At 45.7% G+C, this 17896-nt stretch overlaps 2 protein-coding genes across 4 annotated transcripts in view; one reads left to right on the top strand and one right to left on the bottom strand.

The window, feature by feature from the left end:
• Nucleotides 1-15921, bottom strand: part of Shark (SH2 ankyrin repeat kinase) — a 47381-nt gene extending 31460 nt beyond the window's left edge. The window contains exons 1-6 of one of the 3 annotated variants that reach the window (XM_084593666.1): nucleotides 15786-15921; nucleotides 15227-15486; nucleotides 14915-15046; nucleotides 12790-12942; nucleotides 2755-2904; nucleotides 5-186 (exon numbers count right to left, since the gene is read on the bottom strand). In XM_084593666.1, coding sequence (XP_084449792.1) covers nucleotides 5-186; nucleotides 2755-2904; nucleotides 12790-12942; nucleotides 14915-15046; nucleotides 15227-15263 — 654 coding nt within the window. In that variant the 5' untranslated portion in view covers nucleotides 15264-15486; nucleotides 15786-15921. Of the gene's footprint in view, nucleotides 1-4; nucleotides 187-2754; nucleotides 2905-12789; nucleotides 12943-14914; nucleotides 15047-15226; nucleotides 15597-15785 lie in introns of those variants that run through there. The other 2 variants (XM_084593664.1, XM_084593667.1) reach the window with 2 other exon arrangements.
• A 495-nt stretch (nucleotides 15922-16416) lies between these two features.
• Nucleotides 16417-17812, top strand: LOC146198255 (acylphosphatase-2-like). Its single transcript, XM_084593672.1, has 4 exons — nucleotides 16417-17046; nucleotides 17148-17164; nucleotides 17233-17342; nucleotides 17560-17812. The coding sequence occupies exons 1-4, from the start codon at nucleotides 17004-17006 to the stop codon at nucleotides 17678-17680; spliced, it is 291 nt and encodes a 96-aa protein (XP_084449798.1). The 5' UTR covers nucleotides 16417-17003; the 3' UTR covers nucleotides 17681-17812.
• Nucleotides 17813-17896: the final 84 nt, after the last annotated feature.

Below are 17896 nucleotides of genomic sequence, written 5' to 3'. Positions count from 1 at the left end.
GCACGTGTAATGGGTGTCGGCCGGAGACATCGGGTCCAGATGGGGCGGCCCCAGCTAGAAGCAGAGCCCCGAGCAGCTCAGTGTGGCCGGCCAGGCAGGCGAGGTGCACGGCCGTGCGGCCCTCCTCATCCTTGGCCTCCGTGGCATAGCCCACCCGCAGCAGCTCGTTCACCACCACCAAGTCTCCTGTTGGCATGGTCCACCACAGTGTGTGATAAGCACTATGTGGCCCCACAACCCTCCACAGCATGCAGGCACTTACCCTAGGCCAGCTGAATCGGGAGCAGCTCAATAGAGGAGAGAAGAGAGAGAGTATACACATAAATGCAGCAGTAATTTGTGCCCAAAACATTTCAGGGTGTGCGAATATCTAAGATTTTACTATTGCAGGTCGAAAATTATTCAGCTAGAACATGTCCCATGTTTTTTAAATGTTTTGGGATAACTGGTACGAAAATGTTTTAGCAGGCTAACTGGTTGAGCGCCCAGTTCACACTGCGGGAACACAACTGCGGCATTGAAAAAATATGTCTGCCCCTCAAGCCAGAGACTTGTTTCCCAAGACACTTGTTTCCAAACAGCTTGTCAAACTGCACGAGCAGCTGAGAAACAAGGCAAGTTGCCGGAGTGTTGCCTTGGTATGACAGACTAGGGCAACGAAAACTAAATGCAAGCAGAGCCCGCCAGCAGTGTTTGGTTTGTTTGCTGGCCAAGCGAAAATCCCGACGACGACACATCACCCCAGCATGCACTTAACAGTGATTGATTATTTTTTATGGTTTTCGTGCTCGCAAGCAGCCCTTGATAAAAAAAAAAGCTCCCCTTCATCGCTTTGTTGTCTCCCACGGTACAGTGTCTTGAAAGCAGTTGGGCAAGGGCTGTAATTGAAACCATCTGTGATGGAGTCGCCATGGTTTTCTTCCTATCTCCGGCTCGCTCTTGAGTGCAAAAGACCCCTCCTTGTGGTGGGGCCGTCATGGCTCCCCTCCTCTTTCGTGTGCCGGAGTCGCTCACGGCTACGCTAGAAAGGCAGCAGAGTAGCGTCGCCGAAGTTGTTTTTTCGGTGTGACAAAGAGTTCGCCAGGGATTCCCACAGAAGTTTCCACTCCATATAACCGGGCGAAAAAGACGTGCTTCCAGGTAGTTCGTGTTGAAGCGGTGTGACAGGGTAGGTGACATTATGCGAACACGCTTTTGGCAAACAGAGTCAACCGAATGTTTCCGCAGTGTGAACCAGGCTTTATGTATTGAACAGAGCAAAAAAAGACAAGCACAAGAAATAAGAAAACAAATGAACATAGCAAACCGATCGCTGTATTTGTCTGTATCTTTGTCTCTTGTGCTTGTATCTGTTTGCACTATCTATAAAATGGCAGTTTCAAACAATGCCATAGTTTTCAACAACTACTATGTTTTATGTTAGTGCCCACTCTGAAACCACACAGCAAGATGTCAAAGTGGGTTTAGAGTAAGAAATCAGCCCCATTATGAAACCCATTCATACAATGCCATTCTTAATACTCATACATCAACTTCAAGGTTAGACAATGAGGCAGGATACAGCCAGGTTTAGGAAACCCTGCTACAATGGTCAGCCTCAGAGGCCAGGCTTATAGCCCGAATCTCCATCAGTTATCGAGACAAGGAGCTAAACCTAGCTCCTTGTCTAGCTCCTAGCTTCTTGATGACAGCAAATCATCAATTGCAAAAGTTAAGTTTTCTCATGTATATGACATAATAGTGTTAGGTCACCAAAGTGGTGATCAGTATTACATCTTTTTGCTATTACAAGAACAACTTCCCGCATTACAGCCCCATGCAACCACACCACCACTAGTGTTGAAATAAAAATAAAGTCCAAAAAAAGAAAAGCAAGACATGGGGCACTTTGTATTGCATCATTCTATGAAAAATTTGGGGGCTGCTTAAGCTAGGTTGTTTAAATAGTTTAAGAGCAGAACATGATAGTAGTTGCAGGCTCTGTTTGCGTTATGTACTCAACATTCACACAACATGTTTCTTAGCATACACACGTCTTTACTTGTCACGATTCGCTCTTTCTCTCCTTTCTTGATTTTTCGCTCTGCACAACCCTTTAGCTGCCTCCATGAGTATTGCCTCCATCCCCGCCAGTGACATATACCGGCATTTTAAGTGTCCATCCTGTAGTGAGTTTTACTGTGCCTTTTATTTCCTCAAAAGAAATTTTCATTTTACTTACAGTGTCTATGGATGGCCACGTGGTGGGCTCGGCTGGCCTTAAAGACAATGACATAAGCTCATGCAGTCGCTGTGACTAATTCATGTTTGCCTTTTTTTGCAATGTTACTTAGTTTTTCATGTTTGCACACTCGTTATTACTTGTGAATGCATAAGTAATGTCACAGACACAATTCACCAGGTCGACTACAGCGTCTTCACTACATCCATCTTTATTCAGGTTGAACCAACATGCTACTGTGGTCTATGTATGGCCAGCATGCCCATGCAAAAGCCTTAAAGTCCACCTTAGCCCAATTTTTCTTTCAGCTCAATTACTGTTTTATGATTATAGGAACCTACCTGAGAGATTTAGTGCCAAGCAGAATATTCTTTGACTCTTTTCAGAATTTTATTAATTCTTTTTATAGTATATCAGGATTTTTTTCTCACATCCATCAGCACCGACGACGACGGGCGACATGGAATCCTTAACGATACTATGTTAAAATGATGTGTATGCTAGGCCAACTGATTGAAAAGGTCTTTACTCACCCTGTCTGGTGGCCCGGTGCAACAAGTTGGTGCGGCCGTGGCGTCGAGTGTCAGGTGGAGGTGGCCCTCCCCCGGGGCAGGGTCGCCCCAAAGGTTGCCCCCAAGGTGCCCCGCTTTTCTGGCTACCCTGGTATACAAGCTCCTCCAGCCCTGCCAAACAAAACACCAGCACAGCAATGCTCCCTTGCCCATCGTCACTTCTCACTGACTCTCAACAATGGATGGAAATACAGTAGAATCTCCTTGACATTCCTGGCTCATACGATTTCCTAGTCGTAACATGCAAAACTGCAGGCACGACAAATTTTCCATAGAGTTACATTGTTTTTATCTTGGTTATTATGCTCTCGGATAACGTGATTTCCCGGCTACTACGCTCAAAAAGTTTGACAAAATTCAGTTTTACGATACGTATAGCGATCAACCGTGCATATTCCAACACACAAACAAGCCGAGCCAACCATGGTGGCTATTCTGCAGTGCACTAATGTGAGGGGGCAAGGCAAAGGACGTAAGAGGGCCATTCCCGCAGAAACATGGCATGAAGACATAGCTGTGTTACTTCACAAAGCCTTAGGAGGCAAGAGGGCAAAGTATTTGAGAACAACTATGCACTTACATATGAGCAGACCAGGAGAATGCGACGACAGTAAGCCACCCTTACAGTGCATTGGTGTATAGGGGGCGAAGCATCGAGAAACAACAAGAGAGCAATCACAACTCGCAATTGTCGTCAACACACCGGCCGGATGTGTTACTAAACTTCTTTCGCACTAAGTGCAACGCAAGTGTCAACTGAATTCTATGAAAACTAAAACAGGGGCTCTTCATATCTTATGCCAGGAAATGATAGTCTACGAATAATGCAAACACGGGGGCCAGTTGGTTGATCATTCTGTGGAATACTGCGCTACTTGATATACAGAGACAAATGGAAGACGACACACGAATGAAGCGCGTGTGTCGTCTTCCATTTGTCTCTGTATATCAAGTAGCGCAGTATTCCACAGGATAGTCTACGGTTTTTTTTTATGAAGTGAAAGTGTACTCCTAAACAGTTACATTTTTCAAAATCATGCAGTTTGCATTGTAAGTTTCCCCAGATAAAATGTACCCCACTCCCTCATTTTTAAAGAAAGAGTATCAACAAGGTTCTACTGTTTTTCAGAAAGCTGCTTAAACTCTTTCCTTACTGTGCCCATTAACAGAGGTCACAGCTTTCAGTAAAAATATTTTTGTTTCTTCACTGATTTACCCAAAATCTATGTACTTATTAGCCATAATATGATGACAATTCTCTCAAACCTTCATGGCTATACCTAAACAGCATATGTTTCTGTGTATTTTTCTTTCTTGATTCCTGTGAGAAACGTGCAAAGCTAACAAAATATAGTAGCAGGCTGTTTGAACTCTCCCAGCAGTTCCACTAGCATGCTAGAGGTATGATATAGTTCGATTTCATTTTCGCAAAACAAAAAATTGGCAGTAGCTCAGCTATGCTATGCCTGGATATACATAGCGTAAAGCGTAAAGCGCCCGCGGAAGTGTGCTCTGGGAAGATTCAGTCTTCCGGGCCTCGCTCGCGGCCGCTCTGGGAAAACGTCTTGTCGTGACGGTACATCGCGTGCCCCTTGTCGAACACAACCAGCATATCACTGAACGCATTAAAGTTCATTGCCGTTCTACATTTCGTCTACAGGAAAGGAAAGGCGCAGTATCTGTCACTTGAAGAATCCCGCTATTATTCTCACTGTAGACAAGGAGAATTATGAAGAGCATTTGCCAATCTGGGGTGTGGCGCAGTGGTAAAACACTGGGCTGGGGATCCAAGGGATGGAGGTTTGATTCCCCGGTGGAAGACAAGGTTTATTTATTTATTTTTTTAGTATAGATTCAATGGTGATTGGGCATAAGACTTCTGGTTGGTCGCTTAAAATTTGGCAGCTGTCGCGCATGTGCATAATGGGCGGCTAAGACTCACACGAAACTCGGCTCTGACCCGCGTAGTGTAGCTTTACACTACAAAATTTTCAGTTCAGAATTTCTGGACGCAGCTGCTGCAGATGTGTCAAAACTGAGAAAAGAATATTATACACAAATTTGTAATTTACAAAATATAGAATCAAAGAAAGCCTTGGCCTAAAGTATGTTTCTAAAGTGGAGAATATAAACAGAAAAAACAAAAGAAACACCTGTAAAGAAATGAGCTGCAGAAAGTGAGCAAGATATGAGAAAAAGAATAACGAGAAACAGGCACGCAAAGTTAACACCAATATTTACTTCTCCAGAAGGCACCACGAGTGTAAGCCTCGGCATTCTTTTGAATGCAGTGTTTCCTGCATGCCTCTTCCATCGCAGTCTCCTTTTCAGGTGGTTGTTAAAATCTATGTTCTAGCAGCAGTGCACAAAGAACTTGGCTACACATCCACGGCATCCCAGATCAAAAAAGAAATTAGAAACCAGCAGTTTTAATGTCTCTGGAAGCTGCCCCTGTCCTTATGAATCACTTGGTATGCCTTTTTGTTTATCAATGCCAAGCAACCTTCATATGTGTGCCTGAAATTCGCATTACAATGAAATTTAGAATGGATGCATCTTACTAATGCAGTTTTACAATTTTTACTGCAATTTACAGCTGTAATTGGAATCCAAATTTGTTGCAACTATCACAGTGTTATCAAAAAGAGAAATTCTAAGAGTATTCATATTTTTTTTATTTCAGAAAGTTTATCCATGGCCTGTTTTGAATGCATGACTTCCAAAAACTGAATTAGGAGAGGTAGGCAAAACCAGACTACAGATTTAAAAGGAACTGGCCAAAATATGTCAACACCAATATTTTAAGTCGTCTGGCACAAATATTCACACAACTTTTTGTTCCAGAGAATATCACCCTAACTGGAAGCTAAAATGATTTTTTCACGAGATACACACATTAAAATATATGAAACTTGTAGATTAAGGTTCCCAAGTGGCTTTTTGCTACCATTTAAACATATGACATATTCAACTATTTAAATCGCAACAATCTTCAGGCTTCTCCTCAAGGCATCCCAGCAATGCGGAGAAACTGAACAGTGACATCACTACCGGTGAATTTTTTAATTTCAACTGTTTTCACCCAATCCCTTCTGTGAGTCACCCGATGCAGCAAAACAATGCTTCACGGCCTTTACCTTTGTTGGCATTGATTTTCTTTCACAGTACAAATGTTTACGCATTGGAAATGTATCACCTCCCAACCGCCGACGGCTGCGTTTCGATGGAAGCGAAATGGAGAGGCATCCGTGTGCTGTGTGATGTCAGCACATGTTACACAACTCCAGGTGGTCAAAATTACTCCGTAGCCCTACACTACAGCACCCCTTTCGCTCTATTCACTTTCACTCCCATCTTCCTCCCTTCCCTTATGGTGCGGTTCATCAGGTGTCTACAGAAACAAGTGTGACAGATACAGCGCCTTTTCCTTACTTTGAAACAATTATTATTGTTATTAATCATCCCCTCTACAGATGACGTCATCATTGGTGTCCAGTCACTGTGCACTGCGAAGAATCCTGCACGCCAAAACAGTTTTATTCAGCAATTACATCGTCAGTTTATATGCTGGCGAAAAACGACTTGGCATGATTTAACATAGCCTTAACACATTCAACTTCTTTAATTCAACTGAATTCTAAAACTGCTTCCATTGCCCTTTAAGGCAAGTAGATAAACATTTTCTACAGCCCAGAACCTATAAGTTATTTTTATTGGTTGTTTCAATTAATATATTCAGAAATTCCTAAAGATAGGCAGTTAAAAAAAAAAATATATTTCAGCAATAAAGTATGCCACAGCAGATGTAATTTGCTGCAAAAACTATTGCAATTACACAGCTAGTATTTAACTATAATTCGCTAATTAACATTTAATCAACCTATTTGCGTGGTTAGTGCAGATTAAGAGTTCAGTCATGGACAAGACAAAGCCATGCCAGTTTTTGAAATGAAAAAAAAAAACTGAATTCTTAAATCCAGCAGTCAGAGGGAATCTGGTGCATTTTTTTGTTGCAAACACATTACTAGCAGCATTACACGAAAATTCATCTGGAGTTGTTGCTGTTGTAGCCAACACTTGATTGCAGGCATAAAAATGGTAGGCGAGTGGGACGGCCAGAAAATAGAAGTAGTTCGATAAAACACTGGTCAGCACTGGGGATCAAACCTAGGCACTCTGCGTGCCAGGCGGACATGCAAAACATAGGCCATGAATGATAGCTAGAGAGAGAGTCACCTAGTGAGCGCTTTGTGGTATGTAAAACTCACTAACGTGTATTTGGGATGCATACTGATGTTGCAGCAATAATAAGCATTAGATGCAACTAGGGAGTGTGCTGGCTGTGCCTACGCAGTGATTGATAACAGATCTCAATGCAATGAAGCACTTCGCGAGATAAACTCAGATGAAACCTCCAATGCATTTTGACTGCTACTTACTGCCAGGCCATACAAACTCAAAAACGCTGATCGATTAGTAGTGACAAGGCCCGAATATTGCTGGCCTGATGTGCAACAAACATGCAAATAAATTATAACAAAGAACTTTAATTATTGAATTTAGAAACATATAAACCAAAACTGCAACTACACAAAGAGCAATGTTTTCACATTCTCACAAATAAATGTTTTAAGTGTCCCTACTGAAAAACTTGACAAAAAAGCTGCCCTTTCAATTTGCAGTTGCACAACCTGTGCTCTAAAAAGGCTTTTGCATACTAGTAAACTGTTCACCTCCTTCAGGCAATCTAAAGTCGGTTTGTGCACTACCTATGTTCATCATTTCATTCAGTATTAATATTGTCACTCATTTCAATCCTTCTTTTTCTGCACATGATCGGAAGTGAGCATATGAGATGCACAGGAAGCTCGATGAAAACGACACATCAACAACATGGTGCAGTGACTATGGCACCAAAACTGAACTGAGTGCTAGAGTGTGGCGTGTCATGCCCTTTCTTCCGTTTTGTCATTCTAAAAAAATAACCACACAATTGGCAATAACTGCCCTTTTCCTTGCATCAAGCGACAAAGCAAAACAGCAGCTCTTGACATAGCACAATACTTCACGCAGTTCGAATTGCACATCACACCATCACTGTAACACACCATCAGTACATGTGCCGTTCCTGCCAAACCTCCCGAGCATATAATGCACCCAATTTCGATTTAGTGTAAAATAAATGTTGTGTTTGAAGTGCTGTGTCCTCGTCCGTGGAGCAGTGCGCATTAATGGACATGCCCCGGCACCCTCTTTGTGCTTCGCCGGGAGAACTCGCCGCCTGCCTGTGCCCAGCAGGACGCCCCCCACGGCGGGCTCCCTCACCCTCCTCTGGTTCTGGGAAGCAAGCCCCATCCCCATCTCCGGCCTCCGTTCCCTCCGTTCTTCGCCCGGCAGTTCGGCTTACGCCTCGGCCTCTTGTCTGGTGAATAAGCACAGTTAACAGTTTAACAGTAGCGTGTACGCCTTTTCTACATTGACAACGCACAAACATGACAGTGGAGACGAGGAAGTGGATTCAACCCGCGCTACGCAATGCTATTGAAAAGCCATGGCTACGAGAGGGTTAATATCAGAATTCAACGGCTCATCATGGTTGTCGTGGGTTGGACGCCTCAAGTTCTACTTTGAAACTAACAGCATCACAGACCCAGCCTTGAAGAGGGCCAACCTGCTAACGCTGTGCGGGGAGCAGACTTACGACACCCTTATTCAGCCAAGCACACCAGCGGAAATGCCTTAGGAAGACATTGTTGCAGCACTTCAAGAGCACTACGACCAGAGGCCATCAGAAGTTTACAGCCGAGCCCGCTTCCAGCGACGAGATCAGCTGGAAGGAGAAACTGTGAGCGCCTACGTAGCAGCGCTCAAGAAGCTAGCAGCTGACTGCAATTTTGGGATGCTGACCACAGCGAGGACAGCTACCGGGCAGGAAGAAGGCGCCGCTTCTAACGCTGCCATGCTTTCCTTGGAAGTCATGTTACGTGACAGATTTGTGTGCAGACTGAGTGACGAGTCACTACATCAGCGTCTGTTCGCCGAGAGGGACTTCCCGTTTAACAGGGCTTACGACATCGCCGTGCGATCGAAGAGCACCGGTCACCAGCAGAGAGAGATGCACCGGAACACCGAGCTGGTACACCAAACAAGCAACCAGGTACGCAAATCTTCTGTTGTTCGGAAATCAGTCAAGAATACACAACGCTGCTGGCGGTGTGACGGCCAACACAACGCCCAGGGATGCCAATTCCAGTCAGCCACGTGTAATTTTTGCCACAAGCAAGGACATATTGAGGAAGCGTGCATCATGAAGCAGAAGCTCGCCAAGATAAAGTCGCCTTCTCAGCCTAACCACAGTGTTGGCGCCTCACAGAATAGGCCGCCATCTGATGACCACGGAGCAACATCAGCAATATCATCAGTGTTGTACGACCTGAACACTGTATATCTCGGCACGCGTCCGAAGATTTTTACCAAAGTTACAGTACATCACAAACTGATTAGGTTCAAACTGGACTCAGGCGCAGCCTGTACTCGGATCAGTGAGGATACATTCCGAACTTCGTGGCCATCAGACGCACCACCCTTGCAACAAGACAACACACACCTGCGAACATGGTCAGGACAAAACCTGCCACAATTGGGCTCTACCAATGTGCGGGTTTGTTACAACGGCCAGACCCATACGCTACCTCTCCTTGTTGTGAAGGGCTCAAGATCAAGCCTTCTAGGGAGAAAAGGGTGACGATATGCAGCATACACCAAACGCCGAGCCACAATGTGATTGAACAATTGCAAAAGAAATACGAAAGCGTATTCTCTGAAGAGATTCCAAGAAATGAAGGGCCCGCAGTCACACTGGAGTTGTTAAGCGGCGCGCAACTGAAGTTTTTGAAGGCCAAGCCGGTACCCTTTGCGCTCAGAGCTTCAGGTGAAAAGTAGTTGTATAAACTGAAGCAGCAAGGTGTCATCGAGCCGATACAACATTCACAATGGGCCACACCACTGGTTTTAGTTTGCAAAAAGAACAGAACCATACGCCTCTACGGAGACTACCGGAGCACCGTAAATCTTGTGACTAAAGCGTCGTCTTACCCTCTACCGACATCTGGAAAAGTGTTCAGTGTACTACACGGCGCAAGAGTCTTCAGCACTCGAGACCTCACCTAGCTGAAGGTGAGCAAACCGACGTCAGAATTACTGACAATCAACACACTGAAAGGCCTGTACAAGGTCAAGAGATTGCCCTTTGGCGTAGCTGTGGCCCCGGCCATATTTCAGAAGTTCATGGAGACAGTACTTCAGGAAATTCCAGGAGTTTGTGTCTACCTGGACAATGTCATAATCAGTGGCGCTTCCATGGAAGAGCATGCAGCGCGCCTGGAGCACGTTCTTGAAAGGCTAGCAAACACGAATTTGCGTTTCAGCAAAGAGAAATGCTGTTTTGCGGTGTCAGAGGTGCAATTTCTGGGACACCGAATTGATGCAGAAGGCATCCACCTAACTAAAGACAAAGTGTGAGCGATCACCGATGCATAGGCACCAACAAACAAACAGGAGCTACAGGCGTTTCTGACTCTTAACACTCTACGACCGTTTCTTAGAATAAAGAGCTGCTGTGGCCAACGACTTATACCAGCTGCTGCGGAAAGATGTGAAACGAACATGGTCGCCACGCCATCAGCAAGCATTAGACGCCCTGAAAAACCTGCTTCGAAGGTGTACTGTCCTCAGCCACTATGACGAAAGGAAGCCACTGCTTTTTTCTTGCAGCACATCTCCGTACGGAGTCAGCGCGGTTCTTTCGCAGACTGATGACCAAGGAAGGGAGGCCCCGATTGCCTTCGCCTCACGTACGTTGTCACAAGCGGAACGCAACTATGCACAACTGGACAAAGAGGGGCTAGGCATTGTCTACGCGGCGACACACTTTCATCAGTACATTGCCGGCCGAAAGGTGATATTTATAACGGATCACAGACCGCTAGTGGGCATTTTGGAGCAAGAAAGCCTATGCCCCCAACATTGTCTCCGTGAATGACACGTTGGTGCATTAAGCTCTCAGCGTAAGACTACAAACTTGTCTACTGCAATGGGACTGAACATCAGAATGCTGACGCGCTAAGCCGCCTGCCAATGAATGAAACAACTGACGAACCCCCTCTGCCCGGAGACGTTCTTATGTTCGAAGCGCTACCAGAACCTTCGCTTACAGCATGCACAGTTGCAGCATCTACGCAGAAGTGCGCAACTCTCCGCCAAGTTTACACAGCTGTTCAACAAGGCAACGTGCACAAACTCAAAAGGGACAGCTTCGACGCTTACCGCAGGCGAGCTACAGAGTTGAGCACCCACTGCGACTGCATCCTATTAGGATCCAGAATTGTGATTCCGAGAGAGCTACGCGCATTACCTATGTCTCTCATCCACGCCAGACACAGGGGCATCGTTGCCATGAAAGCATGTGCCAGAAGCTATATGTGGTGGCCTAACATTGACCACGACATTGAAACAACAGCCCGAAATTGCAAGTCTTGTCAAAGCAGCCGGAGCAATCCGCCGAAAGCTCCTCTCCCAGAATGGGAAAAGCCACACACACTTTGGCACACCCTGCACATTGATTTTGCAGGCCCAATTGAAGGCTGCACTTTCCTTGTGGTCATAGATGCCTACACAAAGTGGGTTGAGATAAAGAAAATGCGACAGACGACTTCGGCAGCAGTCATTGACAACCTCCGATCACTATTCGCAACGTTCGGAATTTCCCGCAAGGTAGTGTCGGACAACGGAACGCCGTTTGTGTCTGCGGAGATTCTCAAGTTTTATCGCGACAACGAAATCTCATCAGTCACATCGGCCCCCTACCACCAAGCAACAAACGGACAAGTTGCTGAGCTAAAACGTGCCCTTGAGAGACACCAGACAGGGTCGCTGCAGCGCCGCCTTGCACGTTTTCTTTTCAAGCACCACACGACAGTACAAAACACGACAGGCCAGACCCCAGTGAAAATGATGTTCGAGCGCGAAATGCGAACGCAGCTCACAGCTATTCTCCCTGAGCCAGAAACACAGACGACCCGGCAAGAAAAACCGATTCCGTGCTGCGGGACACTTGTTGAGGGGCAGCGCGTCCTCGCCCGCCAGTTTCTCAGAAAATCACGCTGGAAGGAAGCTACTGTTATGAGACGCATAGGCCCATCCCCATCTCCGGCCTCCGTTCCCTTCATTCTTCGCCCGGCAGTTCGGCTTACGCCTCTGCCGACACTGGTCGCACTCTCTTGTCTGATGAATAAACAAAGTTAACAGTTCAACAGTAGCGCGTACGTCTTTTCTACATCGACGACGCGCAAACACGGCAATAAACAAATGAATTTTGTCTGCTGCAGAGTTTTCGAAAAAATGCTTTTCGTTCTTTCAAAAATTGACAGGGCATTTATCTTGTCAATGGCTTTGAATATTCACAGACATTAACCAACCAATAGCAAAAATAAAATAGACATGGTTTTAGTTAATTATCTATGTAACAGAAATAATTTCTACTGTAAATTACATCCGGTGCAGCTGAAATTTTGCTCATGGACAATTTTTTTACTTCAACTCACCTATATTTAGCAATTTTCAAAAGAGTTTGCTGAAACGCACGGTATGTTACAACCACACCAGTACAAATATACTTGTCATAATTTTCACCAAGATACATAACAGACACTCAATATCCCCCATTAAGGACCAATGTCTAAGTATGTCGCAGGCAGGGTGCAGGAGTTCACATCAAAGCAAAGAGGGCACATCATCGGCCAAAGAGAAGATGCAAGGAACCAGTGGAGACATCCCCACAAGAAAAAATTACCGGTGGCGATAGCACAAGGCAGGAAGAAGTAGAGAACAGCCATTCGAAAGGGGAAATGGGGCATCTGAAGGAAGGGAGGATTGCAGGCTGGTACTTTTACTTCAAATTCTTATTACAATGAAAAACACATTTGCTTCGGTCCATACCATGCACCACGGGACCACCATCGACACTGAAGAAGGCATCCTCGCGATGTCTGTGCACCTGGAGGTGCAGAACCTGGTGGCCCTCGACAACGCTCAGTGCAAAGTCCCCTGGTGAAGATCCACTGGGGCGCACCAGAAACAGGCCATCTTCTGCTGCACACCATAGTTACCACAGCTTATGCACTGCTATTACATTGAAAAGCTCGCTTCGCCTTTAATTTTGCTTCAGCACAACTTCATCTTCACTCTATCTGCAGTCACCTTTGAAGAGAAAAAGAAACTTGAGAAGCCCGAATTGTTGTGTACAGTGTGGTTTTACAACCGATGCCTCGCGTCATGGCACAGGCATGACAAGACGTAAGCAGAGCACGCTCACTACAACTTCCTAGCATATGCACCGCCAGGAGGCAACATGGCTTCGCAGATGTTCTTTTGCATGGATACTAGTGATTCTGTGCTTAAGGGAACAGGTGTGAATGAGTTACTGCCTGCTACTGCCCACCTCACATCAGGCATTAGTAATTCCTGGTCCTGCAGTAGACTACGGCCTCCGAGAGCTGAAATCAAGGCCTCTACACAGAACGAATTTGCGATCTGAGGCTGGTTTCAGCAGGTGACTGCACGGTCCCATTTACTGAGACGGTCCGGTAGCGATGGCTGGTGAGACAGCAGAGAGGACAGAAGAATGTTTGAAATTGCACAAGTGTAGTGATCCCAGCTTCAGCCTCTTCAGCGGCTGTGCCAGTGCTAATACCAGCGCACCTACATAGGCCGCCTCTCCAGCACAATGCACAATAAATGAACATGTGACCATGCACAGTATGATCAATGTAAAGAAAACAGGAGTTGAATAGTTATAGTTTTCAGGAGTGCTAAGGCACACAAACAAACGTGCAGGCATTTCCACAATGCTAGGCTATCAATTGCATGAATGAAACTGAGCAAGTTGAGCTCGAATGATGTGCCGTGGTCAGGGATGAGGTGAGTTTGTCTTGCAACACCTGTCCTGGATGAACAGACAAATTTTTTTCTATGTATCATTACAATTTTTAACCAACACTTCTGCTTTTCATTAATTTCGCCCATCACTATGTGTTGAATGTATGGCACGAAAAGAACATAACTTGGGTGCAGATGCTGCATATGGTGTCTCTCATAGCCTGAGTCGTTTTGGGACATGAAACCCCACAAACCAGATTCTGCATACATATACTATACACTGTCATGTATGCAGGTGCTGTCCTAAGCAGGTACCTTGTCTTCCCTTTGAAGTGTATGAAGTGTATCTCTGAAGTGTATTATTTGATGTGTCAGCTGGTCAGACATCAATATACCCAGAGAGAGCTAGCAAAGAATCAATTTTTAGACCAACAAGAATCTGATAGCATCGTCCTCACTGAAGCACTTGCATCAACGTCCACACCACAGGTGTGGTCACAACTGTACATTACATGCACTGTGTGCTGTTAGTCAAAATTCATGCCCTTTTAATGAACTCTAGCTATGATTTGAAAGTGATGAATTTATTTATCCAACTGGCATAGAAGGTCACTGACTCACCAATTGGTAAAACATGACTGGGTTGACAAGCTGTCAAACATTAACATGATTTTGAAAGCAATAACCATAGTCTGATATCCATGCACATTTAATTTTTCACTCCACGTCGTCAATAGCGCCCGCAGATGAACTGAACACGGTACTAAACTCGTTTGTAGCAAATTGTGTGTATCTTTTTAAGTATGTACTCGTTCAAAATGTTCAGTAGTCATACTGGTTATGGGCTCACACATTAAAGAAAACTGATTCAACCAGTAACGACAAACCTTGCAGTTATGGCAACTTGTGATCTGCAACATCTTGATGAAACCTTGTGATATCATATGAATCTTTATTCTTAAGAGGCCACAAAGTGTTTTTTTTTTTTTTAACACGTTGCTTTTCATTCTGCACTGTAATACGAAAAGAAAAAAAGATTACACTAATGGCAGCTTTTCCCCTCTTCCTACACTATGACTGACCTATCCAGCTGGTCTGAAACAGACTATATATTTATGCACCCAAAAACACCGATCGTTTTCTCCAGACACACAAGGGCGACATGGGACGAAGGACAAGCACATGCCTTGAACTAAGAGCAGCCTTTCGGCTGCAGCGCGGTCAAGAGTGCCGTGGTACCACTCGCAGGCGTCCGGTGTTTGGGCAGTCACCCTCTCCGAACAGCTTGCGTCACGGTCCGACACCGAGTAGATGCTTCCTGCAACCGGTAACATTACTCGAGTTAAGGCCACATACCTGACGTCAAAGGCCAAGAAGAGCTTTATTATTATTATTATTATTTTTTTTTCAGCATCACAAGTGCTGTGATCGTGCACGTATGGGCGGGCGCTGCCCCAGCTAGGCGCATGCCCTGTGGCACTGTTTCGCTGAAACTTACTCGCCAGCGGTTCCGGCTGCGTTTCGTGTACAGCCATTGCGACGACCGCCTGGCATTCAGCTGCACGACGCAGGCAGGACGTAGGGCAGTGCAGAAAACATGCTCACTGCGGGTGAGCGCAGTCACCGCGCAAGTCAGTTCAGTCAGCTCCCCTTGAGTCATGCAGTGGCTGGCGCACGCCGCTTGCCGCTCGTCTGCCTGACGCAAAGCGCACAGCGCGGATACCTACTCCGCCCATTTTTTTTCGACTGCAAAAAGAGCTCAAGAAAAAAAAAATGAAATCAGCTCACAAACAGGCCCTTTGTATCTCTGCTATTTTCTTTTTTTCCACAATGCAGCAGGGACTATTCCTATTCTTCCACCGTGGAATGGGCACGGAGCACTACGGCGGGATATTTAAATAATGAAACTGCTGCGTCGTTTCCTGTGCGCAAACTACCAACTATACGAGAAGTAACATCATTCACTGTGTGCCATATTACGACCTACGTTCTTTGAGAAGTAATTTAATCTCAGTGGGTGGAGTTTTTGCAATTAATGAAAAACAGGTGTTGCTTACCAGTAAAGTTTTCGGAAAGGCTGGGGCTGCTGGGGCTGAGCCGAAATGGCGTGCTACGCCACCTGCCGGTCGGTGAAGTGACTGACAGTGGGTAGGCAGGTTGTCAGCAGTTGTTCGGTTCCTTGAAGATGCCGTTCGTCTCCTTAATAAAAATAGAATTCAATAATAGGAGCCACACTTCGGTAGCTAAAGCGCTGCAAAACTACGGCAACGCCTTCAAACCAAGCGCCCAACTCGCACATTTATCGAGACTCTCAGTTGTTTCTCCATCCGGCAGATGGGGCAGCCGGATGCAGTGCTAAGCAACGCTATTTCTATTAAAGTGCATCAGTGCAGTACCACGGTACCACTGCTAAGGTGAATTGACCTTAATACCTGGTACTCACAAATAAAGAGGTTAGATAGGTTGCAAGGAACATATATATATAAGCTATATTTTGAGGTCCGATGAAAGTCAACATGCTCGCAGTACTGTGATGATTCACCACGTATCTCTCTTTTGCACGCTTGGAATGTTTGTGGTTGTTAGTGGACTACTTTTTGTTGTGTCCCAGTCTCTTTCGCCGGTCCAGTAAGTTAGATTCGCACCAAGTGGCCCAAATTTTAATGCTATTCTGCATAATCACGTGCACCACGCGTGTGATTTATTTCAAACAAGCATGGAGGAAGGAAAGCGATAGCTAGCACAACACTGCACGCTTCCAAAACGAATGTTTGAGTGCATGGCCGTCCGCTAGCCTTGGAGAGCAGCTGCTGCCGCCGATATATCCCGAATCGCGAGAAGACTGTACACCTCGCGACAGCTGACGCGTAACAAACGTTAATTTACTGCAGTACGTACTAACGATAACAGGCAGCAGGCAGGCAGTGCTCTGCCAGTGCAATCTTTCTCTATGCTGGCGCTGCAGACCCTGCACTCACAGTGCAGTGTTAGCATGTTAGTGAAACCAATCGAACAGACCTGCCTGAGCCCGAGCTCGCTGTGTAGCAGCAGTAGCAGTATCAGTGCAGCCGGCTAAGCTGGCTTGGCGCTCAGCAGCTCAAATTCGCTTTGGCAGCAGCAGACCCAAGGCCTTAGCAGACCGCGTACCCAACCGCTGTTTCTAAAAGCGGTTCGCTGCTTGCGACTCGCCGTCCATCGAGTAGCGGCGGCAGCGATTACCTGGCGCTGCGCGCTGCTTGTAGCACCGCGTCGAAAGCTCGCTGGGTTCGCCGACGATGGTGCGCAGCGCAAATTTTGAAGTCTTCGGGAGAGTGCAAGGTATGCGACCAGCGGGAGCACAGGGTATTCGAACGCGTGCGTGAAAACTATACGTGACGGCTTGTCTTACCCAACCATCGGGTTGCTTGTTTGTCCTTTAGGTGTTTTCTTCCGGAAGGTAAGTAATCTGCTGAGAGAGCAGTGCCGGTGAGTTTGACCGATTTGGCGTTGTCATTTCCGCGCAAGTGCACCAAGGACAAGGCTGACAGTCTGGGTATCTGCGGATGGGTTCGCAACACGCGCAAGGGGACCGTCGAGGGAATTATACAAGGCAGTACGGATAAAATGGACACCATGTGAGCATCTTCTACCTCCGAGGCGGACCGTCCGCCAATAAGGAGAGAGAGAGAGAGAGAATAAAAAAAAGCTTACTGAAAGTTTTTTTTTTTTTTTTTCTGTTCGCTCATTTACAGTTTGTATGGTCACGCATTTACTGCTGGCATGTTGAAAAGTGTGCACAAATGCATGCCACTTGAACGTGTCTGATCTGCATTTTGATGTGTTCCTTTATAGGAAACACTGGCTCAGCAACGTTGGCAGCCCAAGCTCAGCCATCGAAAAGTGTACCTTCACCGATGAGAAGAATATTGACGAAGCTGAATTCGAAAACTTCAGCATTAAGAAGACTGCATGATCTACACCTGCATGAAACCATCTCAAGCTGCCCAAGTCATATTGGCATAGTCTGCACGTGTCGTGGAGGAATGCACAGAAGCAATTATCCATGTTGTCATGTTTGTAAATAAACCTGCCGATTTAAAGCTGATGTGGTATTTAAAAAAAAAAAGAATTTTTTTTTTTTTTTTAAATATTCACCGCCATAGCCAAGTAGAATTCGAACTGAGCACAA

Source organism: Amblyomma maculatum, chromosome 2, assembly GCF_055883805.1.
Source record: "Amblyomma maculatum isolate TAMU_Amacu chromosome 2, ASM5588380v1, whole genome shotgun sequence".
NCBI lineage: Eukaryota > Metazoa > Arthropoda > Arachnida > Ixodida > Ixodidae > Amblyomma > Amblyomma maculatum.
Note: the sequence above shows the minus strand (reverse complement) of the source record. Positions and strands in the feature narration are given on the sequence as shown.

What these genes read in the sequence shown, in the direction of transcription:
- LOC146198255 (XM_084593672.1), top strand. Translation starts at nt 17,004, where the DNA reads ATGGTGCGCAGCGCAAATTTTGAAGTCTTCGGGAGAGTGCAAG. An exon ending in ACGGATAAAATGGACACCAT is followed by an intron (nt 17,343 to 17,559) that starts GTGAGCATCTTC and finishes GTTCCTTTATAG; the next exon opens with GAAACACTGGCTCAGCAACG.